At 40.9% G+C, this 26,953-nt stretch overlaps 3 protein-coding genes and 1 long non-coding RNA gene across 6 annotated transcripts; 3 read left to right on the top strand and 1 right to left on the bottom strand.

Annotated features, from left to right (window-relative positions):
- Positions 1-591: 591 nt before the first annotated feature.
- On the top strand, positions 592-2,280 carry LOC136438284 (uncharacterized). Its single transcript, XR_010756414.1, has 3 exons — positions 592-1,313; positions 1,417-1,553; positions 2,131-2,280. It is a non-coding gene; the product is annotated as an uncharacterized lncRNA (long non-coding RNA).
- An 89-nt stretch (positions 2,281-2,369) lies between these two features.
- Positions 2,370-4,328, bottom strand: LOC136438273 (UPF0390 protein zgc136864-like). The gene is made up of 3 exons (XM_066433040.1): positions 4,186-4,328; positions 3,719-3,774; positions 2,370-3,359 (listed from the first exon to the last, which is right to left on the bottom strand). Exons 1-3 carry the CDS (start codon positions 4,280-4,282, stop codon positions 3,243-3,245), a joined length of 270 nt encoding a protein of 89 aa, XP_066289137.1. The 5' UTR covers positions 4,283-4,328; the 3' UTR covers positions 2,370-3,242.
- Positions 4,329-4,540: 212 nt separating this feature from the next.
- LOC136438240 (uncharacterized) lies at positions 4,541-15,790 on the top strand. 3 transcript variants are annotated; one of them, XM_066433013.1, is made up of 14 exons: positions 4,541-4,655; positions 5,605-5,766; positions 7,503-7,605; positions 7,905-8,007; positions 8,508-8,652; positions 9,046-9,119; positions 9,574-9,717; positions 10,302-10,427; positions 11,233-11,411; positions 12,043-12,154; positions 13,244-13,387; positions 13,960-14,104; positions 14,732-14,869; positions 15,374-15,790. In XM_066433013.1, the coding sequence occupies exons 7-14, from the start codon at positions 9,631-9,633 to the stop codon at positions 15,394-15,396; spliced, it is 954 nt and encodes a 317-aa protein (XP_066289110.1). In that variant the 5' UTR covers positions 4,541-4,655; positions 5,605-5,766; positions 7,503-7,605; positions 7,905-8,007; positions 8,508-8,652; positions 9,046-9,119; positions 9,574-9,630; the 3' UTR covers positions 15,397-15,790. The 3 variants fall into 3 exon arrangements, with proteins under 3 accessions (XP_066289110.1, XP_066289115.1, XP_066289102.1); XM_066433018.1 differs by having other exon boundaries at positions 8,508-9,119; positions 10,302-10,418; XM_066433005.1 differs by having other exon boundaries at positions 8,508-9,119.
- A 2,314-nt stretch (positions 15,791-18,104) lies between these two features.
- Positions 18,105-26,202, top strand: LOC136438188 (uncharacterized). The gene is made up of 8 exons (XM_066432935.1): positions 18,105-18,565; positions 19,463-19,650; positions 20,818-20,926; positions 21,513-21,612; positions 22,608-22,704; positions 23,106-23,196; positions 23,587-23,765; positions 26,109-26,202. Exons 1-7 carry the CDS (start codon positions 18,265-18,267, stop codon positions 23,703-23,705), a joined length of 1,005 nt encoding a protein of 334 aa, XP_066289032.1. The 5' UTR covers positions 18,105-18,264; the 3' UTR covers positions 23,706-23,765; positions 26,109-26,202.
- Positions 26,203-26,953: the final 751 nt, after the last annotated feature.

Below are 26,953 nucleotides of genomic sequence, written 5' to 3'. Positions count from 1 at the left end.
GATAGCCGCGGATAGCCGCACAGAGGCGCTTTCAGTGGGAAGGCGCTCTCTTGGCGGCTACCGTGTTACGCCTTGGGAGAGGGTGGAAAAATGAATTATAGACAGTGGCGACAGGTGCTCATTGAGATTCTATGCTTTCAGGTGCAGATGTTCTTGGAATGCCATGCCCGGAATTCACGTCACAGATGGACAGGTGCGTTCTAGTACCTCTACAGCACCATGCTCACATTCTACAACACCAGCATTTATTCATAAGTAAAAGCGATTCAGTTTCATATAGTTTCTTAGTTGACGGGAGGCGGGCGAACTTGAAACATACATTATCTACGTTGCCCCCGCGTCGCACGGATCACTCCGCCTGTCCCGCTTTACCGACATGTCCACATCCGCCTTTAGGCGGTTGCATTTTCGATTATAAAAGGAACATTTGGGAAAAAAGTAGCATGATGTGTGGGGCACTAAACGTACTCATCCTACGGAACATTGAAAGGTAGGATATGTAAGGAAAATGATGATTCTCCGTGCTTTTAATAGGTGCTATATTCGTGGTCTCCCACGCTGCTTGTTGTGCGCATGGGCCTTTTTTTGGTCAAATGGTAAACAACTTTGGCTATCTCCGACATGGAGGGCGACCACCGGCGTCGTCATTTAAAAATGATATTTTCACATTGAATTTTTGGTTAGACTGACTTATCATTGACTTATTATTGTCTTTGTCTTTCAAATTGTGAGCACTGCAGTGCATTCTATCATTTGTTTTTGCGTTTTTTCCCTTCATTTCTCCAACAGTTTTGTCAGGTTTATCTTGTACACCCCTTTCGTACTCAAATTTGACACATCCCGCTCGGTCGATCTCTGATCGCTACGTGTGATTATACACAAAGGACGTCATTTGCCACCACATGGCACAGCAAAATATATATCATTGGCAGCAGGAGTTTAAAGCGAAAATATCCCGAAGAAGTCGTCCTGACGGTGCCACAACATGCAAAATCTGGACCGGCCAAGTAGTTACGAGGTCTACGGTCGACTATGGTTTCATTCAGGTTCCGTGGTTTCCTGGTAAAGTCTTACGAGCCAGAACCAAACTGCATGTTCATCGCATCGCCTTCATGGCGTGGACTGGGAACTTGGACATCCCAGCCCTCGACGTTTCTCATCTTTGTCACAATTCCCTGTGTGTGAATCCAGACCACCTGAACGCAGAACCACACTGGGTCAACAACAGCCGTCAGCCGTGCAGTTTCCAGCGGGAGTGTGTGGGGCACGGCGGGCAGTTTCCTGCCTGCATTTTCGAGGGATGATAAACTACGGTAGGTGAAAAGAAGTCTTTTTGCGTATTGTTTGCTTACAATATCTTCATGTGTTTCTGTATGTATACTATGTATCTTTGACCCTCACTTCTCCGTCCTACAGGAGAGAACACTGGGATTAAGCCTGACTAACCGACCGACCGACCGACCGACCGACCGACCGACCGACCGACAGATTGACCATTTGAAAAGGCGCCAACTTTGCTGGCTGGCTGGAACTATATATGTACAGAATCCGAGGTAAGGTCTGAATTATCATCATCTTTTTTTGTCTGTAGGGGTAGGGGATTCTGTGTGTGTGTGTGTGTGTGTGTGTGTGTGTGTGTGTGTGTGTGTGTGTGTGTGTGTGTGTGTGTGTGTGTGTGTGTGTGTTTGTGTGAACAGAAACTCGATTACCTGTAGGTAATATTTGGCTAGTGGGCAGGGGTGTTGCAAATCAAGTTAAATCATGCATCCCTAGCGGCTTTCAGGTTTATAATAATGTGATTACTAGAAACTGTATTTGCTGTTTTCAACTAGCCTCTACCAGGCCCCGCGGATCGCTGGGCAAATAGTAGATAGAAATTGTCCAAATAGAGTGAAATGTAGGAAGGCAGTCGGCTAAAGAGAGTGGGTCCAATATGCAATCCTAGCTTTCAAGTGAAACTCCCTATAGCCGGCGTAGTTAGTCTGGTAGACTGTAGAAACGTTGCTTACCTCAAATCAGATCTACATCGTAACAGTAAACTCACACAACACGTCATGGACGACGTGACGTTTTATGCCGGAAAATCGAATATCAAATGTCATTTTGCCATTTCATTTGTTCGGTATACAGAACATGGACGAGCACTGAGAAGATCAGCGCCCGAGGAAGCTTTCCGCGATCCGATTTCCCGTTATCAGAATGTATTGTTGCAAGCTTCTGGCCAGTGGTAAACACGCGTTGTGTGTTTTGATCTTCGTAATCTTACAGATATTTTCATGTTCTACTCAATGTGTGCTCTACAGAGAAATACATGTATGCATGTAGTTCCTATATTGATCATGTTGTAAGAACAATCACATCTATACCTACACGGTGCATCAAGTTTAATGAAGTAATGTCCATGCATTGACAATTGGGGACATGCACTACTGACAATTGGGGATACAAAGTTTGGTGTTGGTACTATGCCATTTACTAGTCAGAATAGATTACTGTCGACTTGGAACTGGGTGACATGCAGTGATAGGTATTCTGCACATTCTGCACAGGCCATGTTATTTGCAATTATGTTAATGTTCCTGTTGTAACTTATGTCACCCATACACCAGCCTATGCCTTGTACCAGCAATGCCTTGTAGCATAGGTGGCAGATGACACTTTGATGATGAGAAAGTGTTTATTTTGAAGTGCTTATTACCTACACAGTCTTGCATTTGGTCATTAGACTAAAGTTACATATCAATGTCCTGCTCGTTCAGTAATGCATTGTATATCATATTGTAGAAAAATGCACTTCATAGTATAACTAGGGGACTAAGGGTGGGGACTGGTAAAGAAAATCATAGTTCCTGTAGTACTGTAGTATGTTCGACTGATATAGTTATAGGTTTTTTTTAATGCTATATAGAGACAAACCTCAAAATGTACCATGTACCATGTACCGGTAAAGAAAACTCCAGTAAAGAAAACTCCAGTCTATATATCTATCTTTAACCTAACATTAAGTAATATTTTGTTTTGCGTTTGATAGGGCAAATAAACTCTTTAACACAATACAACTGTGTATTTGTGATTGTTCAAAATAAACATTTAGCACAGTTGTTAAATAGTTGTTTCTGTACAGTATAGTTTACAATAATCTGCATGTTGACAGTTCTGGAGGCAGTCCAGGCCGAAATTGTAGTTTTGAACTTAAAGTATGAAACATTTGTTTTTGTTGTCTTCGGATCACCATGCTGAGATTACTTTTTCTTGTTGGAGTCTTGACTTAAACCAGCGACAGTGAAGGGTTTTCCCTCTTTGCTGGCCCTGCTACTCATCTCCTGTTCAATGTTCATCCTCAGTTCCTTCTCCAGACCCTGAAAAAAAGAAAATCAACATACATGTATTACCTAGTTCTACATTCGCTTTGTTACTAAGTAATTTATACATGTAGACAAAACTATCATCCATCTAGTGAAGAAATGTTGTGTTTTGATATTAAAAGCACCCAGAGCATTTTATGGGGCTTGAAAGAAATGGATGGGTGAGTGAGTGAGTGAGTGAGTGAGTGAGTGAGTGAGTGAGTGAGTGAGTGAGTGAGTGAGTGAGTGAGTGAGTGAGTGAGGGGCTATGGGATTGGTCTATTATACTAGGCACGTGAAACTAAAAGGATCACTATTTACTCACTATATAGCTTTGCAACCTTTAGATCTGCTTGGAGATTACTTATATTTACCTTTTGAAGCTTGACTGCTTGAACAATCTTGTTCTTTTTGGGTGCAATCTGCCGTGCTGAAAAAAACAGATAAAATAAGATTAAGTGCTGATCATAACATACCATGAGAACACACCAACAAGGAATTCACAATGTCACCTACAACACAAGCCCTCCAATATCCTAGTTATCAAAAACCACCCATGCCATTCTCAAATCTCAATAAAACTGCAAGTTGTTGATATTTTTACCTACTTTATGGGTCCTTAGTTATTTCGGCAAAATGAAAATTCAGATGGGTACGTTTATGAAGGTAAGACATCCAGGCAAACAATATGTAAAACTGGATAAAATTCGTATATTTACTTCCGGACGTTTGTTCTTCTCTACCGCCCCCCTCCCCATTTGTTTTCAGCCACCCTCCAACATCACCTACAAAGCACAGCTATGGGCCTATGTATTAGGTAAGTTATTCTCCGTTCACTCACATCCCTTCTTAAGACCTAGAGGCTTCTTCGGGCGCTGTTTCTGCTTCTTAGCGCCCGCTGGAACTTTGGTCTTCACTTTCAACTTTCCTTGCGCCATGCTGCTGGTACGGAGTTCAAGATGGTTGAGCCCACTTTCTGAGAGGTAAAAAAAAGAAATTGAATATTCGTATTAATTTTATTCATGCCTGACAAACGTCTTATATTTTGATAATTCAAAAAGACTTAAGATTCTCTTTTTGCAACGTTCTGTAAAGAAAAGTGTTTGTTTTAGTTGTCACAAAATCTTTTTTTAGAATTCTATTTCTGCGCTCTCCACATTCGAGTTAGTGGTAGAGTCCAATGACCCACCAATGACCCATCATGGCGGCGGTAGAAGAGAGAAGAGAGGAGGATGTGCCCGTAGAAAACATCGGTCCTGTGGCTAAAGTACAGCTTACCTGGCGTGACAGACTCAGAAGTCTATGCACATGGTACGTGAGGTTACTTCTGACGATATGATGAGAAGCACAGATGTTTCAGTGAGTGCTAACTAGAGGATAGAATTTGTATCCATGTGCGTGCGTGTATTAAAACATGCGTTTGTTGTTGTTCACCTCGTGGCAGGTCAACAAGTTTCTGTGCTGTTTCAGTAGCAGGGTATATTTTTACAGGCGTTGCTAGCAGCCTTACCCTTTAATATTACGTGCTCGTGGTAGCTCCTCGAACACGGGACCTCCATTTTACGTATTTGAAAAACGGGTGCAGCCAAAAAGACACCTTTAAAAAATATGGCACAAAATTTTCGCCACAGAAAGTATCTGGACAAGTATCTTCGAGACAGAAGGGACCTGAATAAGTGTGGCTGGAGAGAATCTGAATGGATATGCAAATTACAGACAAACTGAAGTTAGGACGTAGTATGGGTAAACTACACCGAGACGTCCTAAAGGTATCCTAAAGGTAACTAACCTATAGCTACTAGTAGGCTGCCACTTTTTTGCAATAGTAGCAGGGTCCTGTTTTTGAGGAAAGCCACGCCTCAAGTGAAAGCACATTCAAGAATCCGTCATCACATGTGTGCCTTTCTGGTCTCATGCAAATTGCTGATTGTTGTGCCTCGAGCCTTGATGAAAAAAAAAAAGCAGTTTGGTGCAAAAGCAAAAGAATCAGAAAATAACTTTTTATTTCGGATGATGGTGGATAGAGGATGCTCAGCGCCACTAAGTGGCCAAGGGCGCTAGTAGACTTGGAGAACATGTGATGATCCTATCTTTGATGTCATCTAACCATATAGTATGAATCTAGCTATAGAGATCTTTAACAAAACCAACTCCATGGCGCAGGTCATTGTGCCATCTGTTCATCTATAGTATAGAATCAAGACCTCATTCTGCAGTGAAAGATGCAATAATTTTATTAAAATCTTCCTTGCAATTCCAGGAAGGTCCTCAAGATGGTGCTGTTGGGCCAGTCCGTCAGTGTTGATCTGTGGGACATCTGTGACCAGTACCCTGCTGGAGGCCAAGTACAAGGTCAGCACGCCAACAGCATAGAGCTTCCTCAACTACATACTACTGGCTCTGGTCTTCAGCATCCCACTAGGTAAGCAACCTTCATAAGCTCATTTCAGCGAAACACTATATATATATAATACTAGTAGTAGTAAAGATATGCTAGTACATACTTACATCATCATGTGTCACACATACTTACAAATGCACGCAAACAAACAAACACATACACACACACACGCACACACACACACACACACACACACATACACACACACACACACACACACCCAAACAACAGTTATTTTTACTAGGTGTATTGTGTGTTTGTATGCATTTGGGCATTTCGGCATGGCGGCCTTGAAAAGGTGACCCCTGCGGGAGTACACCTGTTTCGTCATGCCATCCATTTGTATGGAGAAGTTCAATGAATAAATAAATTTGTAAGTACATGTTTGTACTAGTAACTGTATAGTTACATGTATCTGTATGTATGTTTTTTTATATAACATTGTGTGTATGTTAGAGCTGTGTACCTAAACAAATTTTAGGTACAGGTACAGGTACGGGTACACAGGTTTAGGTACAGGTCCGGACCTGAACCTGTACCTAAACTACTTGTTCGAAAAATGATTGATTTTCAATAAGGTCAAAAGCATGTTTGAACTGGTAAAAACATATTATTTGATTGTGCTAGGTATTATTTTTATAAAAACACAGATGAAGATTAGACTCCAGCCTTGCAAATGTGTTTTCCACATTCTTTAGAGTTGCTTTAGAGCACTGCCACGGTAATTTCATAGTAATTTTATCTGTCAAAGTGGCCATCCCCTGAGTCAGGTCCAGTACCTATACATCAGGGTCAGGTATTTTGGACCTGTACGTACCTAATTGATTGTACCCTTTACCGTATCGGTACAGCGTACCCGGTACACATGTACAGCTCTAGTGTATGTAATGTGTTTGTACAGTTGTACCTAGATAGGATTCCATACTGCATGCTACTATAGGATTCCTTACTACATGCTACTATAGGATTCCATACCACATGCTACTATAGGATTCCATAGTACATGATACTATAGGATTCTATACCACATGCTACTATAGGATTCCATACCACATGCTACAATAGGATTCCATACCACATGCTACTATAGGATTCCATAGTACATGCTACTATAGGATTCCATACCACATGCTACTATAGGATTCCATACTACATGCTACTATAGGATTCCATACCACATGCTACTATAGGATTCCATACCACATGCTACTATAGGATTCCATAGTACATGATACTATAGGTTTGTATACCACATGCTACTATAGGATTCCATACCACATGCTACAATAGGATTCCATACCACATGCTACTATAGGATTCCATACCACATGCTACTATAGGATTCCATAGTACATGATACTATAGGATTCCATACCACATGCTACTATAGGATTCCATAGTACATGATACTATAGGATTCTATACCACATGCTACTATAGGATTCCATACCACATGCTACTATAGGATTCCATAGTACATGATACTATAGGATTCTATACCACATGCTACTATAGGATTCCATAGTACATGATACTATAGGATTCCATACCACATGCTACTATAGGATTCCATAGTACATGATACTATAGGATTCTATAGCACATGCTACTATAGGATTCCATATTACATGATACTATAGGATTCCATAGTACTGTAATTCTTGATTCGTTTTTGGATGAAAAAAATTTTTTTTTGTATTAAGCTTGAATTGATATGTATGTAGACTAAATAATGACATACCTTTCTATATCCTCAGGTGATGTTACTTCTGCATACGAGAAGGCAGTTGAAGTGCCCCCACCTGAACCCCCTCCTACACCCAGGAACAAACGCACACAGGACGACTGGGACAGGGACAGGTATGTCTTTAAAATCTGAACTCATTCATATCATAAACAGTTACTACATTTTTTTGTACAATAATCTTCAAATTGAATTATAGAAATTACATCAAAATGATTTTGGACTAGTGCAACTGATTCATCTCAGCATTACTTGGAATACTCATGCATGAGCAACAGGTTGGGTGATTCTTATTTAGAATTTCTGTTTCTTTGTATGGATTTTGTATCTTTTCAGTGGAGAATTTTCATTTGTTTTTACGTTTGACTCACTAAATGTATGACAATATTATGATTTTTTAATCATCCTTCACCAGACGAGAGCTTGCAGAGGAGCAGGAAGGAAGGAACGCCTTAAAGAACAAGGACGTGCCGCCTTACTTCAAAAGTGAGATGGGGAAGCACTTCCTCATGAGCCAGGTATCAGATTTTACAATTTGAGTCAAAGCCTTTATTGTTCTTTGTTTCGCCTTGAATGCTTGTTCTGCCACAAGGCCGCTTTTTAACAAGGTCGAGTGGAGGGGTCACGAATAAGGATCAAATTCTGATCAATTCTTTTGTCTAGATCTTGTATAATTTTGATGCAGTAACTCCAGAAGCTGGTATTCTCCCAATTAACGCGTGCAAGCACAATTTATATCAGGTTGCAGACAAATCTGCAGGGCTTAAATGTTAAATGAAGAAAAATGTATGTACCCTTTCTCCAACGATCTTGATGGATTGCCAATAAGATTAAAGATCCTTTTGTAGTCTGAAACTTGTCAAAGCGGAAACAACCTGATTGAAATGATGTACAAAAGAGAAAACTGGAAGCTGAATTTTGTATTATGCTTCAACTCGTTAGAGTAAGAATTATGATAATGATGTTGATGAAAGTAAGTGTCTTAATCTGATCTTTGAGAATTTATTGTCTTCTTTAGGCTCCAGACATGGATGCTCTTACGAGGGAGCTCGCACACGATCCTCGGCGCGATGGGTCACAGGTCATCCGCAGTAACCCAGACAGCCCCATCAGTGTGGGGGAGAGTCCCCAGGGCTCCAGCGGGCATCTAGTCAGGGTGCAAGGTTAGCTGTCTATTTCTGAATCTTTAGCATTGCAACCTATCTTAGTGGCGTCATGTTGGCGAAACGGTTAGGGTGTTAGGCCCAGGAGCCAAGGGGTTCCAATCCTCTGACATGCCACCTGTCCAATATTGTGCCCTTGTGAAAGGCATTTTACACAAATTGCCTCGCTCACTCCACCCAGGTATAAATGGGTACCTAACTTCGGTTAGGAAGGTAACAGACAATACGCAAAGTGACACTTAGAATTGCGACATTATAAGATCTGAAGTTGAGTTGATTAGATATTTGCTACAATCTATTTAATTTTGGACAGCAAAATTGTAGCCTTTTGCTATGCAATCTCCTTAAAAATGGAATTGGGAATTCACACCTCCCTTCTTTTCTTTTACCGAGACCTTTTCCACGACCTTTTCCACCTTCTCCCGGAGAAAACACACCCATAACAACTGAGGACTCACCATCGCTTGGTAAGTCACAGATGTTGCATTAGGGGCATGCATGAAAGAATGTGTGAAAAATCTTGTTTTACTTAAACTTGGACCTGAAAGCATTTTCAGATGTAAAGAAAGACAACATCCGTTTTGCTTGTTGGGTCTCGGGTTTCAGAAACTACTTATAAATTGAAATTATGATAACTTAAAAACAGAGTCTGAGGGCTGTACGGAAGTACACACGTTTCAGGGAGTGACCACACAATGTCTTCTGTTTTCATCTTGACTGCTTGCTAAATTTTCTACTTTAAAATGCCCAACAACCAAGAAAATAAGCACCCTATGTAAGGCTGTATGGGAACACAATATATAGGTCTATTACTTTATCATTTAACCTGTTTACAATTGATTAAAAGATTTTGCACTACCACAGTATTATTCTGATGATGAAAATGTACAAATGATCATTCTTATTTCTTCCGTTTAACAGGTTTGAGAATCACCTCCACTACCCCAAACCTCCGACCAACGAACCCCACCCCAGCTCATGCCAGTGGTACCGGGACCCCCACCCCCCTCAGGCCTAAGAACCCCACCCCACATGCAGCTGGTGTCACCCTCCCATCCCAACCAGGTACAGTATAATCATATTGATAACACTTCAAGTTGATGAAATGAATGCTGTAGTTATACACAGAGTGTATAACTACAGCATTCGTTTGGCAGTTAAACTGTTGAATGAAATTTCCAATTTCTTCCATAATTGTAGACAAAAAATCTCTGTCAAATCAATTAACCAGTCATCAAAAAGTGTCCAGCATATCTCTCTATTTTGTTAATATACATAATTAAGCATTTTTTTCAATAATTGCATGTAAACTATTCAAACACTGAGTAAGCCATTTGATACCAAAAAAAAAGCAGTACACATAGAACAACTTCAAGTTGATTATTTTATCGCCTTATTCGTCTAGAAAGTTTGGGGGTGTCAGGAGAAAAATTCTAATCCCCTTTCCCTCTTTTTTTTCATTGTTCGTCATTTTCTAAAACTCTGTTTGACTTTGGGAAATGGCGTGGCTTCATGGATCATGGAAGATTTTAAATGAAAAAATGTCATACTGTACTATAAGTTGTCTTTCTATACAATTGTTATAGAATACACAACATATTACACGTCCTTTGTACATTCAGTTAACCATTCTGGAATTTGCTTCACAGGGAACCCCACACCCACCCAAGACTCCACCTCCCAGGGGAGCGTCCCCTCCGAGACCCCCTCCGCCTCCCTGTCCCTCCGCCCCACCACCATCCCCAAACACCCGGAACCCGCGCCAGGTGGGAAAGGTGTGCACTAATAACCCAGCTGCTCTGTAAATCTAACACGTGCCTAACATAATGATGTTTGTTGAAGTGCTGTGCCTTCTTGGTGTGCACGATTAACCCCGCAATTTCGTAATGCTAAGGCCACACCAATTTGATTTCTTGGTTAACGGAATTTTTGAAAAAATGCTAGATTGGAAAATCAACATGAAAACAGAATCTCAGACTGAGGAAAGTTTGTACTTTGGTGCACACAGTTTCAGGGAGTGAACATGGTCAGGTACAAGTTTTCACCCCAGCTTTCTGTTTTAATGATGTCGTGCTAAAATAAATAAAAAATCTGTTAACCAAGAAATTATATTGGTGTGGCCTAACATGTGCTTAACTGTCGAAACTCGTCTAATATTTGTTGATGTGCTGTGTCTTCTTGGTGTGCACTAATAACCCCGCTGTTACGTAAGGCTAACACCTGCTTAACTGTAGAAACTCCCCATTTGATGTGCTGTGCCTTTTTGGTGTGCACAAAGAACCCTGCTGCTCTGTAAATCTAACAAGTGCCTAATTGTAGAAACATTGTAATATGCATGATATTTGAAGTGCTGTGTCTTCTTTTGTGTGCACAATTAACCCAACTGCTCTATTAACTGCGTGATTAACTCTTGAAACATTTATGCTGTGTGCCTTCTTGGTGTGCATTTGCTTTTGCCAGTCACATGCAGTCAATCCACAGCTTAGCTTTGGCCATATTTTGTTGATTTCACAATGTCACCAAATGCAACAATTGCCAGAGATTCAACCATATCTTTACCCTTTTTTTTCCTGTTCACAGAGAACTTGGAGAATTCTGGTCAGTTTACCTCGCGGTCGAACCAGCTGTCGTCGGCTGACGGAGAGCTGGTCACGACACGAAGCCCTCTGCTGGACGTCAACAACCAGCCGCGCAGGGAGACGGTCCGGCTGCCGCGCGCTCTGGATGGAGGAAAACCCGGGTCCTTACCGAATGAAAAGGTACAGAAATCACCTGTTCTTTATCGTTTTCTCAGACCGGACACAACACGCAATTGATCCCCATACTCATTGTCATGGCAATGTGTAGCTTGCCCCCCCACCCTTTGGTTACCCATAATTCTGTTGTCTGTAATATAAACTACATGATCATGACATGTCATATTTAATAACCTTCCTCAGAGTCCATGGAATTACATAGTTACATAAATATCAGATAATTTATTATGCAGTTTGAAGGAAAGTTACCAGGGGACCCAAAACTTGGTATTTTATACAATACAAAGAAGTAAATCTATAGGCAAAGGCAAATGAATTATAAGAATCCATTCATCCCTATTTAAAGCTACAAATCTTTTGTTTACAAGCTAATTGATTAAATAATCTGAACCTGTGCAGGTGAAAGACATGAAAATCAATTCCCTTGGCAGAGGGCACTAGAATCTGGATATAGCCTTTATGTAATGTTGATGTGATATACAATGTAAACTGATAATAGTATAGTAATAATAATAACAATAATGATTATAGTCAGTTGACCTTCTTGAAAAGTGGCCATGTGGCCAAACAAGCACTTTCAAAGATAAATAAAGGCTTTGACTTGACTTGATGTATTTTCTTTCTTTCTCTCCAGTTTTCTCTGGTTGAGGAGCCTGTACGCAGGAAGGTTCAGACATCGTCCGTGGCCGGAGCTTCCTCCAATGAGGCAGATGGGAGCCCTGCGGGGACTCATGGCAGTTCCAGATGTACGTATAATGTTAAACTAGTTTAATTTTGTGCTTGCTTACTTGCTTAACCTATAGCATACTGAAGTAGCTGTTTAGCCGTTTGGCACCCAATTCCCTATTGGTTATATAAAGTTAGGCAGCAGGGAGAAGGTTAAGGGAGTCCGTTGTTCTTCAGACAACGACGTCACTTGTCTTCTGTGTGTCCTTATGTGTCTTTCTATGGATGATTTAAACTAGTCCAGACATCTAGTCTTGACTGATAAGCCCTTCCGCACACAATTTGCATGTGTCATTTTGTATAACACCTGTCAGTAAGCCTATTCATAGTTCTAACTGCGCAGGTGCAGCGAGTTGCATTGTGGATAATATGTCAACGTTGACACTGTTATTTTGCGGGGACTCAAGCTGGAAAAGGAGGTTTTGGGGGTGTTTCAAATTTGTGAGTAAAACCGTCACGATTCTGAAGGACTGTAATACATTGGACACCCATGCACATGTATTTGGTGCGTCATGATTTTGCGGCTGGGAGGTCACCGCAAAAATGAAACACTCCCAAATGTTTAATAGTAAGGATTTACAGATTACTGAACAATATCCTTTTTTTTATATTAGATTTACCTAACTATACAGTCTAGTCTTGTACTTTGTGTTGGGCATGGTCAAATAGATCAATTTTAAAAGTTTTTGTGGTACATTACATACTATGCAACAGCTCCTCTTCAAGACCGTCGCCGCTCCATCAGACTCACTATGCTCACTAAGATCCATCATGATCTAGCACACGTGAGATGCGACATCCTGAAGCCCCTGGCTGACAGCAACAGGAGAAGACGGAGAGGTCACAGTCAACAGTTCCAGCACATCAACTGCCGCACAGACTACAGGCTCTAGTCTTTTTTCCCTCGCACTGTCCGCGACTGGAATGCACTGCCTGAAGCCACCGTCCAGTCCCCGTCCCTGGCCACTTTCGTCTCGAGGGTGTCCAGTCCTGTTTAGAACCTGACCTTTGACCCGTGACATGCCAGTGATGGCCGATTTTCGGCCGATGGACATTACCGGAAGAAGAAGAAGAACTCATTTTTATAAAAATCTTCCCCCCCTCTACAGGATGTTGACTTTGGAGTGCTGCGGGAGGGCAACACCTACGTGTACCCGGTACAGCTGAAGAACGTGGGCGTGGACAGCTGCCGGTTCAAGGTCAAACAGCCCCCGCCCTCCACAGGACTCCGTGTCCTCTACAACCCTGGACCAGTAAGTAAACAGTTATGGTAAAACACTGTCCAAGGCTTTAAAATCCTTTTAAAGATTACCATGTGCTAAAGTTTGTCAGAAGAACTTGGTTACTCTCAAGAAAACACCACATGAATCTGAAAACAGGGCTGTGTAACATCAGCACTTATAATTCTGAAGGATGCCCCAAGACCACCACCTTAAGATAGAAGGTAAATTGAAAGAAATCTTAGAATACTTAATGCAGCATTAGTTAGCCTCCTTTAATAAAATGCAGACTGGAGTACTGGCATTTATGTTTTTTGGCAGGAGTGGCCCTATTTGCAATTTTCACAGTTCGAACAGTTCCTGCATATGGACTGTACACTTCAGATATCCCGATGTCTAGGTCATTCTTGAGAAGGCCTCAATTACATGTGTTTTTTTAAACTAATTCAAAGTGGCAGCGAAACCATGAGAATTGACAAATCCATGATCATATTCTGTGAATGATACACAATGTATGCTTTATTAGGTAGCCTAAAGACGGTTCAGATTTGATGAAAAATGCTGTTTTCAGTTCAGAATTGATGAAAAATGCTGTTTTTCCCCAGATCGCGGCTGGCATGAAGGCGGACCTGAACCTCGAAATCTACGCCATCGCTGTCGGAGCCGAGGGCGAGAAGGGCGTTGGCCGGATCGCGCATCACATCGAGATCACCACGGAAACCGACCTGCTGTACCTCCCTGTCACTGCAAATATCCTTTTCCGCAAATCTACAATCATGGTTCACACTCGATACATGATGAATGTTTACATGTATACTAGAAGTAGCTAACCTGGTACTCTGGATTCCCAAGCATGGGAAAAGGAGGCCAGGTAGACCTGCAGCAACATTTATAGACACTCTAAAAAAAGACACTGGACTTGAAGTGGATATAGTATGCTCCAAGCAATGAAGGACCAAAACACTTGGGCTGCCATGTAGACTCATGACTGGAAGGTCTCGACATAAGCAAGCATTAGCAAGCAAGCAAGCACAATGTCATGATGGAATAGTTTTTTTGTGGCTACTCACTGACAGTTATACAAGTTTTGATTCCTTTTAAAATGTTAGACATTGTTTGAGACTGACTATTTCTAACAAATTCATAATTTTTATCCGTTTTCAGTTCCTTGACGGTTCTTATAACCTATCCTAATTTTGATTCCATTTAGACACTGGCTGACTTTTTCAAATGAGTATATCCTGTACATTCATGTATCTTTAACAGATCTTACTAATCCTGACTTTGATTCAGTCTAAAATGTTGGACATTGCTTAAGGCTGAGTTTTTCAAGTATATATATCCTGACGTTCATGTATGTTCCTTAACGGTTCTTACCTATCCTGACAGCCGCAGAGCACGATAACCGTAGTCTGGGCAGCCCCCGAGGAGGCAAGGCCCCCGCAGCGAAACTCATCTCCACCAAACCCCCCTCCGGACAGGGCATACTGCGGCCCCGACGGGACGTTCTCATTGGTCAGTTTACGTCACATCACTCTTTTTGAAATGTTGACAGTTACAGTCAAACCTGCCCAAGGCGACCACCCAGGGGACCAAGCTTAAGGAAAAGCGGTTACATTGGACAAGTTGTCGCCTTGGGCAGAGCCCTTAATGCTTGTGCCTATGGGAAACATTTTTAGGGGAACATTTTTAGGATCGAGAAAAAGCGGTTGCCATTGCCAGGTGGTCAATCATGCAGTATAAAACTTAAGATAATACACGTCAGTAGAAAGCCAATTGAAGGATTGATTTCAAAACACTTATCAGTACATTGGATATAATATAATGCGTAGCTAATAAAATGTGGATTCACCTAAATAGTGGGAAATAGTATAATCCTGATATATCTTTGTATTGTTTCAAAATGTAGGTGGCAATAAGAACTCACTCACTTTCAAGAAGTGAAAGAAAATGTATATATCATCTGCAAAAACTTAAACCAGAGCCAATGTTTCTCCCAAACACTCCTTTATTTTACAGAAGGACTTCCTTCCATGGGCTAAACACCACAAGAGAAGCAGTCTGACGTCCAAGTCTCTATGCAACGATTGAATTCTCATTGGTGGTCTTTGTAGATAATTCCTGACCATGTACCTTTAGTGTTCGGTGTTAATAAAGATATGGAGTGTAATTATTGGACAATGGAGAAAAATTATCAGAAGTATTTTGAAAACTAGCTGCCTTGTGGTACTATGGTGTTTGGATGATAAATGTCTCAGATTCCTTATATACTATGTAATATGATATTATTTGTCTTCACATCTTCAATAGTCGCCAACTACATGACCTTAAGTTTTTCACTCTAACAAGAATAACTGTTGTCTATGAAAGTGTCTTACTAGATCAAAACTTCTCACATTTGAAGGCTCGATGAATAAAGCACTTGTTTGTTTTAAACATTGTCAGTTTCATCAGTTGCATAGCAGAATACGAAAGGGAAGATCTCATATCTCCCTGAAATGTTTAGAGTTTTTTGTGAATTTCTTGTTGTCTTCATTTTCCAAGTTGTTTTGTCTAGTAAGTAATGCATTTTCCTGTTAGCCTGGGGCCCAATTTTTTAACCAGGCGAAAGCAACCTTCTCATCCTGCCAGTTGCACCATTATTCCTATCACTCTACAAAGTACTTCTACTACTACACACACAAGCACAAACAAACAGACAGACAGACCGAAAATATTACCTCCGTATTCGTGGTAGTAAAATCAGGCCACATCACCTAAATGTTGGTGTAGGCTGTTGAAGTTCTAATTTCTTATAGATACATGTATAACCATATACATTTTATTACTCAGTCGACATTGTCTTGGAACAGAAATTCAGGTTAAGCTAAGTTGTAGTACAGACTGTACATGTATGATCTGTGGGAAAGTCAGAAGACACTTTTTGGACTTCAGTGCACTTTTTATATTGTCAATATATTGTCAAAAGTATACTAATAAAACGTTTACTTAGGCGCCATCATTGGCCCACCGCCATTTCCGACCTTTTCGAAAACAAAAAATAATGTCAACCAAAGGTCTATTTTCCAGTGTAAACATGATTGCGCCATTCAAGCCTGTGGCACGTATCCTTATCAGGTGGACTAGATGACACGTGATGTTGTTTAAATGACCGGTCAGATACCTTTCAAACGACTGGTTCTGTCAATAGCCACTGGAATTATGAACCACAACAGACTTCGCCCTGTCAACTCCATTTTAACCTGCTGACGTGGGCAGTGTGATAAGTCATACTAAACATTACAAAATACTATATAATGGTTTTATCAACACAAGGGGTTATTTTTTTCCCAATGATTTCGATAGTTTCAGAATGAAACTCACAGTCAGTTGTTTTAAAAATAGAGGACTCATGACTACACCAAAGTTCGTCATTGGGTGCTGCATTGACTCAAGGAGGTTATATATAACGGTTAACCTCCTTGATTGACTCCAAGGTCCACGTGCGTATTTGAATACGTCACACAAAGTCGTTTTTCTATTGGATTGTTTGCTGTCCACCAAAGTCAAGCGAGGTTATTAGCCTCCGTTGCAGGCTCTGAAGCGGCTTTTTGGGGGGCTAAATAATACACTTTTTGCAGCCACCTCGTAACTATCAGCCATCCTGTAACTATCAGCCGCCTGGATAGTTGATAGTTACAGGATGGCTGATAGTTACGGGGTGGCTGATAGTTACGGGGTGGCTGCAAAAAGTGTATTATTTAGCCCCCCAAAAAGCCGCTTCAGAGCCTGCAACGGAGGCTACGAGGTTATGTCACTTGTTTGGTTGACTAACGTGAGACAAAATCGTTGTTCTAACCACAAAAGCGTTACTTGTTGAAGTACCGCCATGTCCAACCTCTTCGAAAACAAAGGATAATGCCAACCAAAGGTCTCTTGCGTCATTCAAGCCTGTGTCCTCATCAAGTCGATAAAATGACACGTGATGTTGTTTAAATGACCGGTCAAATAGCGTTCAAACTACCGGTTGTGTCAATAGCCGCTAAACCACATCATTTGCACACATGATGTGATGGTCGATAGGCTTGGCAAGACTTCGCTCTGTCAACTCCACCTGTTGACGTTGGCAGTTTGATAAGTCCTACATTTCATATAGTAGAGTCCGCTTAACTGCACATCCCTTTTGTCAGCGTATTTTGGGCAATTATCCGGCATTTGTGACAATGCGCCGTGTAGATATGCGGAGCCACTAACAATGCAGTGAATGGGAACTGGGATTCGATGAAGTTAAATGGAATGTGCGTTAATCCGAAGTGCAATTAAGTGGCTTCTACTGTATTTTTATTGAATTGGCTGTTCAACACACACAGCCAGGGCTGTCCTACTAGTATGTTGTTGTTACAAAGGGCTAGCCCTGCTGACATGGAAAAGACTTTACAATTGAATTTTGACATGGACAGCATAACGAGCTATAGCAATATTCTGAGTACATGCACATAAAAAATACTGTATATAGTTTATAAGTTATACTAATTATTACAAAATGCTATATAATGGTTTTCTCAACACAAGGGGTTATTTTTTTCAATGATTTCCAATATTTTCGGAATGTATCCAAATGTAACTCACAATCAGTTGTTTTAAAAATAGAGGACTCAAGACTACACCAAAGTTCGTCATTGTGTGCTGCGTTGACTCAAAGGTTGACTCCAAGGTCCACGTGCATATTTGAATACGTTACACGAGGTTGTTTTTCTACCTTGGATTGTTTGCTGTCCACCAAAGTCAAGCGAGGTTATGTCACCTTTTTGTTTGACTAACGTGATACAAAATCGTTGTTCCAGCCATAACAGCGTTATACTGAACAGACTCGTTTGTATTACTCCTGAAGTAGTGGTGGCCAAGGAAACGCTGTTCTTGTCTTCAGGAAAATGAAGTTATCATTGTATAGTTGGCTCTACTGGGCTGTAGTTAGCTTGGCTAGGTCGCAAACAATATGGAACCAAGGTGTGCCCGACGCTGCAGTACAGTTTAACGTGCTAGCGTCTTTATTCAGATCTCAGGGACTTCTCCAGAAGAATCTTGCCGACACCATCTACGGTTTTAGCGCAGTGAACTGGACAGATGTCTCCATTCCCGCCCTACCGACCGGTAACATCAGCCAACAGTGTCAGAAGGATGTTGCTCAGTACGACGCAGACCTACTCCAAGGAAAGATCTACGCCCTGCAGAGTAAGTAATAACTCTTAATCGATCGGCTACGTTTTGCTCATAGACCGTATTGCTGGTTCTCTGAAACGCGAGCTTATGAAATTTCAAAAGTTAGTGCATGGCAGTTGTAGCGTAGCCTCCACCATGCCCTCCTACGGGCGTATGGATTATAGGATTCGGCAGAAAAAATTAAAAATTAGCCAGTAGAGTCAGTCCACGTTGAGGATCACATTTTGCCCTCAACGGAGCCTACAAATGAAATCCTGGTTGGTAGAGACTGGTTGTAGCGCCAGTATTTGCCCAATACGGTAGCAGTAAAATGCTTTTAACGATTTTACTTCATGATCACTTGGAGCTTTAAATGCTGGGCGAACCAAAGGTAGCTTGGAAGAAAACAAAGTGCAAAACTCCCGTGTATTCAGAATTACTAGAATGTCGGAAAGTAATCTGAGTTGAAATCCTTCACACGATCACACCTTTTGAGGTGACTGGAACAAACCCGCATATAAACAGGCATGTTCTTTGTACCTTTGGTTACGTACCATTATATATAGTTCATGAGTCATTTAAGGTCATTGCGTCATGTCATAGCTACGTGTACCAAGGGTACCCTCACCATTGTTATACCGTAGATTGTCATGAAAAAAAATACAAGGGCTTTCGTATAACTTATTAGTCGTCTGCCCTAATATTTAAGAATATGTCTAACAGCAACTCCGCTAAAAACAAGAGTATATCAATTTGTTTTGACGCAACTATAAGGTCTAAATATAACAGTTTCTAGTATGTAGGCATCTGTAGTCGCTAGCGTATAGTGCAACACTACTTCTCTCTTTCCTCTATCTCCGTCTCCCCCCTCTCTCGCTGACTCCCCGCTCTTTCTCTCACACACACATTTTCTCTCTCTCCCTCTAACAGTGTTTGACTCGGGTGGAAAACCGCCAAGTGGCATCTTGACTGGAAACCTGCCCTGGGTCGGTAGGTACTCACAGTGCGTGAACATCACGAGGAAAGGCTTCAACATCACCTTCTATGGGAAGTTCTACCTGGCTACACTGGTCCCTGTACCCCGAGAGCAGAAATCCAAACAGCTGACAGAGCTAGAGGTCAGTACAGGGGTACTGTAAATGCAGAAACGTTCGCGGTGGTTTTATGTTCGCGGTTTGCAGAAATATAAGCTCTTGTAGCGTGTTAGCATGTTAGATTTTCGACAATTTAAGCAAAATCTTCTCTTATGAATTACTTGTATTAATGCAATCTCATGTTGTTATTACTATCATTATCACATGGCCAGATGGCGTCGACCAATCAGAAGCCTACATTGCCCACAATAAGTGGTGTGTTATGAGGCCATAACACACCACTTAATGACGTCATGTCATAACACATTTTGTAGAACACAAAGAAAACACTCACCATGATTATTTTCCATCCTAATTTCCCCACGTTTACTCTCCTCTTAACATCACAAAACCCACGTATTACAGAAACAGTGGGATCATTCGTCTTCCACTGTCTCGGAAAAAGACGCCGAACCCAATAAGAAAGAAATTAATGTCAGTAGTTAGACTAGAGTAGTCATATGTTTTATTGTTTATCATTGTCTGTCCGTCCACTCCGTGTTACATGTACATGTACATGCACTTGCAATTAGCCTACGGGCAGGAATTTGCAATAAACTTTCCATTTTTCAGTCGATCTCGCCGACCTTTATCAGATGTCTGATTCACTGCGCTGAATGTCGGGAAACCGAAAAAACGTGTTTCTACCCCCTTTGATTCACTCCTGACGTCATCACGTTTCCGGTTTCCTGTCAGGCAGCGGCAGCGCAGCGAATCGTCCATAGTGAGTGTTCTCTTTTTGTTGAACAAAAGATTCCACTTCTATTTCAGCTGCAGCAAAACCACTACCATTAAACAGGGTTATATTTCATTCACTTTCGATGAAATTAAACACACTTTTCTAACCGCAACTAACTCGGTTCATATAAGTTCTACAAAGAAGTATACAAATTAAAGCAACACAGAATGAACCTGACTTTAAAAACAGTCTATTCCATATCAAACAAAACTGAATAAAACGCTTTACTTCAACTCAGCCGATTACCATTGTGCCAAACTGTTTACTTGTACACAACCATATTGTACCAGTGCAGCCTTTACCAGACTCACAGCACTTGTACTCATTTCACAAACTAACATCAAACAATTTCACCCACCCCATAATGAGGTCGCATGGCCAGCTTTTTTAAAAAGCTTTCTTGTTTTCTGTAGGGGTGGCCGGGGATCCCTTCCTTGCCCGGCTCCACACTAAACTTGATCCTGGGCGTCTGCGTGCCCAGCTCCTGCAGCCAACACGACGTCATTCAGAGACTAGACGGAAGTAAGTAGTCCAGCGATCAATGTACAGCGATCAATGCACCTACTTTAGAACAACAGTTAAGTTAAAATACTCCCACACCATAATTGATGGTGTGGTGCCCATCTCCGTTTCATAGCCCTGGGCCACACTGTGGTGCAATCACTGTAGCATGGGGCTATTCCACTGGCAGTGAAGTGTGTTTAACTTCCATATTGTTTCAGATGTATGTACCATTTTTATAAAGTCTTTGGTATGACTCAATGCGCCTCTTGTCCAGAGGTGTCCTACCTGGGGCTTGAACCCCAGTCCTTCTGGTCCAAGTAATTTGAACCAGATGTGGTGAGACAGAAGCGCAGACCACTACACCACAGGACACCCCCTAGAACAACAGTGAAAGTATGAAAAATAGTCATTGTATATGCACTTTGTTAGGGTCGGTTGGGTAACCAGAATAACAACATTTTTCTAGGCATAACATGATTCCAGACTTGAACAGTATAACATAATGAACTCAATGCCTTTATGTGTTAATTGAAATAGGTTGAAAGATAGTTTTGTGGCTCGAATATATCATTCCAAACTATGACAACTCGTCTTATTGTTTCAGGTATCTACTGGCGCTTTCTTGTTCAACAAGGAATATTGCAGGTGACGTCAGCCTATTCACAGGAATCCCCGCCGATCCAGAACGTCACTATTGCTGCAATGTGAGCCAAATTGAACTTTTAACCTCCGTGAAAAACGGAGGTATTGTAATCAGTTGTATGTTTGTTTGTCTTGGTGTGAGTCCTCGGTAATGTCAATATTGCGTAGTGGCAGCACGTAAGGCGGAAGTGGCGTAATAGGATACTTGAAGAATTACAAGTATAGTTTGGCTCGTTCCCGCCGGTGAGTTAGTTGAGAATCAGGAGGTGCTAATACGCAGGTCTGGTGGTGTTTAGGTCTGATGAAGTTTCTAATTGGTTATTGTTCTGTTTGCACTGGAATCGATTCTATTGTTGAAGGGTGGCTGGGGAATTTTGGGATGTTTTTGAAAAAACCCTTCCTTAAGCTTTATAAACCTTCCTCAACCTTAATTTTTTTCAGGTAGTACCTTATAGCAAGGTGATAATTTATGCTAATTAGTATGACGTCATTATTGCAAGTCTGCCACGTAGTATTTTCAATAAAGTTTCAAAGTTTCAAAGATTACGTCATCCAGATTTATAATGCCACGCCCCTTTTTTAGAAAAAAACGCTCTCCTTGGCTTAATTACTCCGGGAAGGAGGAATACCTCCTTCTGGGAGTATTGGGAATGCATTTGTTTGCGCGTTCGCAGCTATAACTCACGATCCCGTTGTCGCATTGGTGTGTAACTTGGCATATCGTTTGCCTGGTTCGGCGTGGTGTTGCACAATGTCTTTGTTACACCATAACTACTTTTATCGTCAATGCAATATCGAAATTGCACCCCTATAATTAATGGTAAGGGCCACTGCCTTGGCATAGCGACCATGTTATAACCCGTTACGCTTGTTGTGCTTCGATGTTCATCAATGTAACTTTGCAGGAATGTACATGATAATAATACTTAAAGAATGACGCGTGTCAACTCGAATATTTTGAAATATCGATTTTTGGCGATTTTTTTTTGTTTGATAACATAACGTTTTCGTCTACTTCTAAACGCCGACATATCATGTCCCTGCGTTCTCTCTACAGATGTATCTGCTGTGTTATTCTCCTTCTCCTCGCAGTTGGTACCATCTATGACGTCATCATTCACCAACCCAGACTGATGGCAATAAAAGCAATGAAGGTAGGAAAAAGGATACTCCAGCAACCTTTAAGCACAAGCTGCCTCCCGTCTTCAGATTTTCACCCGTAGTTATGAGTCATTGTAAATATTTATGTGGCATCCATCAGACATTATTGAAAATTACAAAATTCTAATTCACATCAGCCCTGCAGCATCGGCTATGGCTAAACAGCCCTATACGAGAATGGCGCCCTCTGCCACATACATCTTTACAGGTTAAGTTGTCGTAAATATTTCATTTGTGGCATAGTACCGATAAATATCCCAGTTCTAGTCACACAAAATAAGCACATTCTGACTCCTTGACTGTAACGAGTATGGTAAAATAGATTACCACTGTTAATCATTACAATGCTTCACCAGATTATGACATAAGGACAGCTTGTTATATCATTTTTAAGGCGAGTGAAGCTCAAGGGCATGTCACACCCGATGAGAAGACACCGCTGGTAAACAATATCCCACGTGAGCAAGTTTCAGCAACAAAAGAAGGTAAACTTTATAACAAAAATCCCATTTTCTATGCACTAAGATTTCTACACATTAAGAAGCAATAAAGTCAGCCATAATTTCATAACTGTTGACGTCAAAGCTGAAATAGTCTAATCTGTTCCATTGAGATTATGTTCATGAATGAACATTTTGCTTTATGGTACACTTTCTCCCACTGAACTAACTACGTACTCGGAACACAACAAAGTCGAATACATGTTTACTATGAAGCATACACATGTCTCGCTTCCTTCAAACAGGTATACGTAATGTGAAAATGCGCGATATTAATGATCTCAAACACCATGAATAGTAATTCCATTATAGAACATAATGTGATACCAGTTGAGCGAGGTTCTGCTTTTCCTGAACTATGTCTTCTTCCGAAAGTATCACCGGCCGCCTCCTCCTGTGCTTCTCCCTCTACACCAACATCGGGAAGCTCCTCAGCACCAAGCAGGCACCCGACAGCATCACGTGTCTGCACGGTATCCGCGTTATCAGTATGACCTGGGTCATCCTGGGACACACCTACTATTTTGCAACTTTCGGCATGGAGCTAAAAGCAGGTATGCACTGTCATTATTATTATTATTATTTTTTACTTCGGTTTTTGACAGACAAGGACGACGTGGCACTGCACTCAATTTTTTTTATAACTTATATTAACAGTGCCACGGTCAGATAACAACGTACCCATTTTTATTTTTAATACACCTGAGCGAAGTGAGGAAAGTCGTGTTAAGTACTTTTCCCAAGGGCACAACATCGGTGGCGTCAGGGGGATTCGAACTCGGGACCTCTTGGTTCTTAGTCGAACACCCTGCCGTTACGCCACACGACCCCACTGTCATTATTTGTACACCGGATGTTTATTGCAATTATTCAATAGTTACTTCGGTTAATTCTATATTTCATTTGCCATTAGAATTGATGTGATTGGCAAATGGCATTCACCTGACAGGAATACGTAAGTCTTTATAGGAGAGCGGTTTTGCTTTCTTATGGCATCTTCCAATTTCATATAATACAAATACGTTACAAATTGTTAGTTCCATTGGCCAGCGGATAAAAGACATTTACTTCCAAACGTTTCTAAAAGAAATACATAACGGCAACAAAGGTGGGGCTGCCAAAAATAAGTTAAGATCATATAGATTATTCAAAACAACTTATAATGAAGAAAAATATCTAAGTAATGCAAATATGAGGGTCAGGAATACAGTCACAAGACTAAGAATCAGCTGCCACAAACTACATATTGAAACGGGAAGACATACCCGCACTCCTCTAGAACAACGATTATGTAAACATTGTAATTTGAATAGAATAGAAAACGAATGTCATTTTGTGGTAGAATGTGGTTTATATACCAAAGAAAGAAATGAACTGTATAAGCTTGTAGAAAACTTATTTCCCTACTTCACACATTTAAGCACTGTACAAAAATTCATATTCCTAATGCGACTAGACAAACCTCCCATTGAAAAACACGTCTGTTCTTTTATATCTACTATAACTGAAAAGCGAGGAGAAGTAGAATTTATCTAATGATAGTCATATTCTTTTTGTATCCATTAACTGTACTTGTTGTTTTGTTTTGTTGTGACCTGTACTTTGTGGCAGAAATGTGCAATAAAGGTCTTCATTCATTATTACGTATACATACAGTGCCAAAAGATTATTATTCACAGTAGCATCCTGTTAATAGTGCCAAAGACGTCTTATTGAGAGGAACACCCTATCTATAACAGTGTCAATGAGTTTCGGATTTTATTAAAGCCCTGTCCATAGTGGAAGAAAACGTCTTATTGATAGGAACATCCTGGAAATAGCCTCGGCCTTATTATAATGCAACGATTGGGTGGTTATTACATATTATCACATAGGTATATGGCGTCGACCAATCAGAGGCCTCCATTGCTCGCAATAAGTGGTCTGTTATCACGCCATAACACACCACTTATTGACGTCATGTCAGAACACAACCGTTCCATTTTGTAGAGGGGGTATCTTTTTGATGAATCTTTTTCTTAACCTTGTTTAAAATTTTTTTATAACCGTTGCATTTTGTAGAGGTGGTATCTATTTGATGAATCTTTTTCTTAACCTTGTTTAAAAAAATCTTTATTGTCTTAGAATTCCTAAAAATTTCCTTAGAATACATGAAAAAGGGGAAAACAAATTTAAAATTCCCAAAAATGTTCCGCGTGTTCCATTTGCTGTTGGCCAAAGAAACCACGTTCTGTCTAAGGTTCCGCGCGTTCCATATCCTGTTGGCCAAAGAACCTGTGTTCTATTCAGGTTACCTGAGGTCATGTTGCAGGGAGATTCTTCAATGATAACATTTTCTGACTGACCTGAAACCGACCCTCCTATCCTGTGTGGTTGAAATAAATAAATCAGACAACAGTTGTACATATTCTTCATCATCTTCTGTTAAAAAAGGACATGTGAATTCTGAAATGCATTCTAAAAAGTATAAGGGATCTATGCGTCAAACAGAAATTGTCTACTCTTATATGCGTCAGTTTGGATAAGCTATATGATAATAACGTTAATGACCCGCCTCTTCCTCGGTGTATATGGTGTCATAACGCCTGGTCATGTGCTATAACCACCTCATAAAACCACCTCGTTCGCTTCGCTTCGTGGTTTTATTCGGTGGTTATAGCACATGGCCAGGCGTTATGACACCATATACCCCTCGGGGCGGGTCATTAACCCTTAATTGCACACTTACAAGCTCTCTCTCTCTATCTCTCTCTCTCTCTCTCTCTCTCTCTCTCTCTCTCTCTCCCTCTCTCTGTGTGCCCGCGTGCATATAGATGCCTGTTACTTTCATTATGAAGTATGAATTATAACACATATTTTATCAACCTATAACTTATTATCATAATCTGCTCTTCCAGACAACTTGCTGCAATCCGCTGAGATCATGCGAGAGTTTACATTCCAAGCCATCCTCAACGCCACCGTCTCCGTGGACTCCTTCTTCTTCCTCAGGTAAGGTAACAGTTCTATTTTTTGTTTGCTTAATCGTTACCTAGGTTATATCAATTTGATTACATGGATGACATCCGCGCGTGCATCAACTGTATCCAAGAATAACAAAAAAATTCGGCCATACTGCAAATCGTATAAAGCAACTGCAAAATGAAAAAAATACATGATATGAATATAAAAAGATATTTCACGAAACGGATACTAATGTCATACGTAGCATGCCGAAGGCAATTCTAAAGTCAAAAAGAAGTTTTAGAAGGACGTCGATGAAAATAAGGAATCTATATTTTAGTATACCATACTCTGAACAATGAAGGCAACTGTTTTTGGCCAACTGTTGTTTTCATACGCATACTCGCATCAGTTTTGTGGTCCCAAGAGGATGTCAACCATATAACCAAATCAGCGGTGAATCAGCATGGCCCAAGCAAGGAAAAAAAACGACGACCACTTCCATGTGTCCTGATCGGTATCAGCCCCGTCTCGGTTGCTGATGTCACACTTCCGTTCAGGTCACGTGGCATCGGCTTCGTGTCATTTCGACTTGGGCAGGACCAGATGAGCTTTCCTTCGAATAAAGGAAAGACGGTTCACCAGTTTTGAAAACTTGTCTTCCAGTGGGCTCCTGATGTCATACCTTCTACTCAAGCAGATTGAAAAGAACAAAGAGAAGGGAGAAGCTATTCCATACGGGATGTTGTACTTCCACAGATATTGGAGGTGAGAATATCAATTCTAAAGACTATTGCGA

Source organism: Branchiostoma lanceolatum, chromosome 1, assembly GCF_035083965.1.
Source record: "Branchiostoma lanceolatum isolate klBraLanc5 chromosome 1, klBraLanc5.hap2, whole genome shotgun sequence".
NCBI classification, from domain to species: domain Eukaryota; kingdom Metazoa; phylum Chordata; class Leptocardii; order Amphioxiformes; family Branchiostomatidae; genus Branchiostoma; species Branchiostoma lanceolatum.
This window is presented reverse-complemented; position numbering and strand designations above follow the sequence as displayed.

Excerpts from the sequence above, each read along its gene's own strand:
- LOC136438273 (XM_066433040.1), bottom strand. The coding sequence starts at position 4,282 with ATGGCGCAAGGAAAGTTGAAAGTGAAGACCAAAGTTCCAGCGGGCGCT. Across the intron at positions 3,775-4,185 it reads TCTAGGTCTTAAGAAGGGAT|CACGGCAGATTGCACCCAAA; the intron begins GTGAGTGAACGG and ends TGTTTTTTTCAG. Across the intron at positions 3,360-3,718 it reads AAGCAGTCAAGCTTCAAAAG|GGTCTGGAGAAGGAACTGAG; the intron begins GTAAATATAAGT and ends TCTTTTTTTCAG.
- LOC136438240 (XM_066433013.1), top strand. The coding sequence starts at position 9,631 with ATGCCAGTGGTACCGGGACCCCCACCCCCCTCAGGCCTAAGAACCCCA. Across the intron at positions 12,155-13,243 it reads GACTCATGGCAGTTCCAGAT|GATGTTGACTTTGGAGTGCT; the intron begins GTACGTATAATG and ends CCCCCTCTACAG. Across the intron at positions 14,105-14,731 it reads GTACCTCCCTGTCACTGCAA|CTATCCTGACAGCCGCAGAG; the intron begins ATATCCTTTTCC and ends AACGGTTCTTAC.
- LOC136438188 (XM_066432935.1), top strand. The coding sequence starts at position 18,265 with ATGAAGTTATCATTGTATAGTTGGCTCTACTGGGCTGTAGTTAGCTTG. Across the intron at positions 22,705-23,105 it reads TGGCAATAAAAGCAATGAAG|GCGAGTGAAGCTCAAGGGCA; the intron begins GTAGGAAAAAGG and ends ATCATTTTTAAG. Across the intron at positions 23,197-23,586 it reads AGTTTCAGCAACAAAAGAAG|TATCACCGGCCGCCTCCTCC; the intron begins GTAAACTTTATA and ends TTCTTCCGAAAG.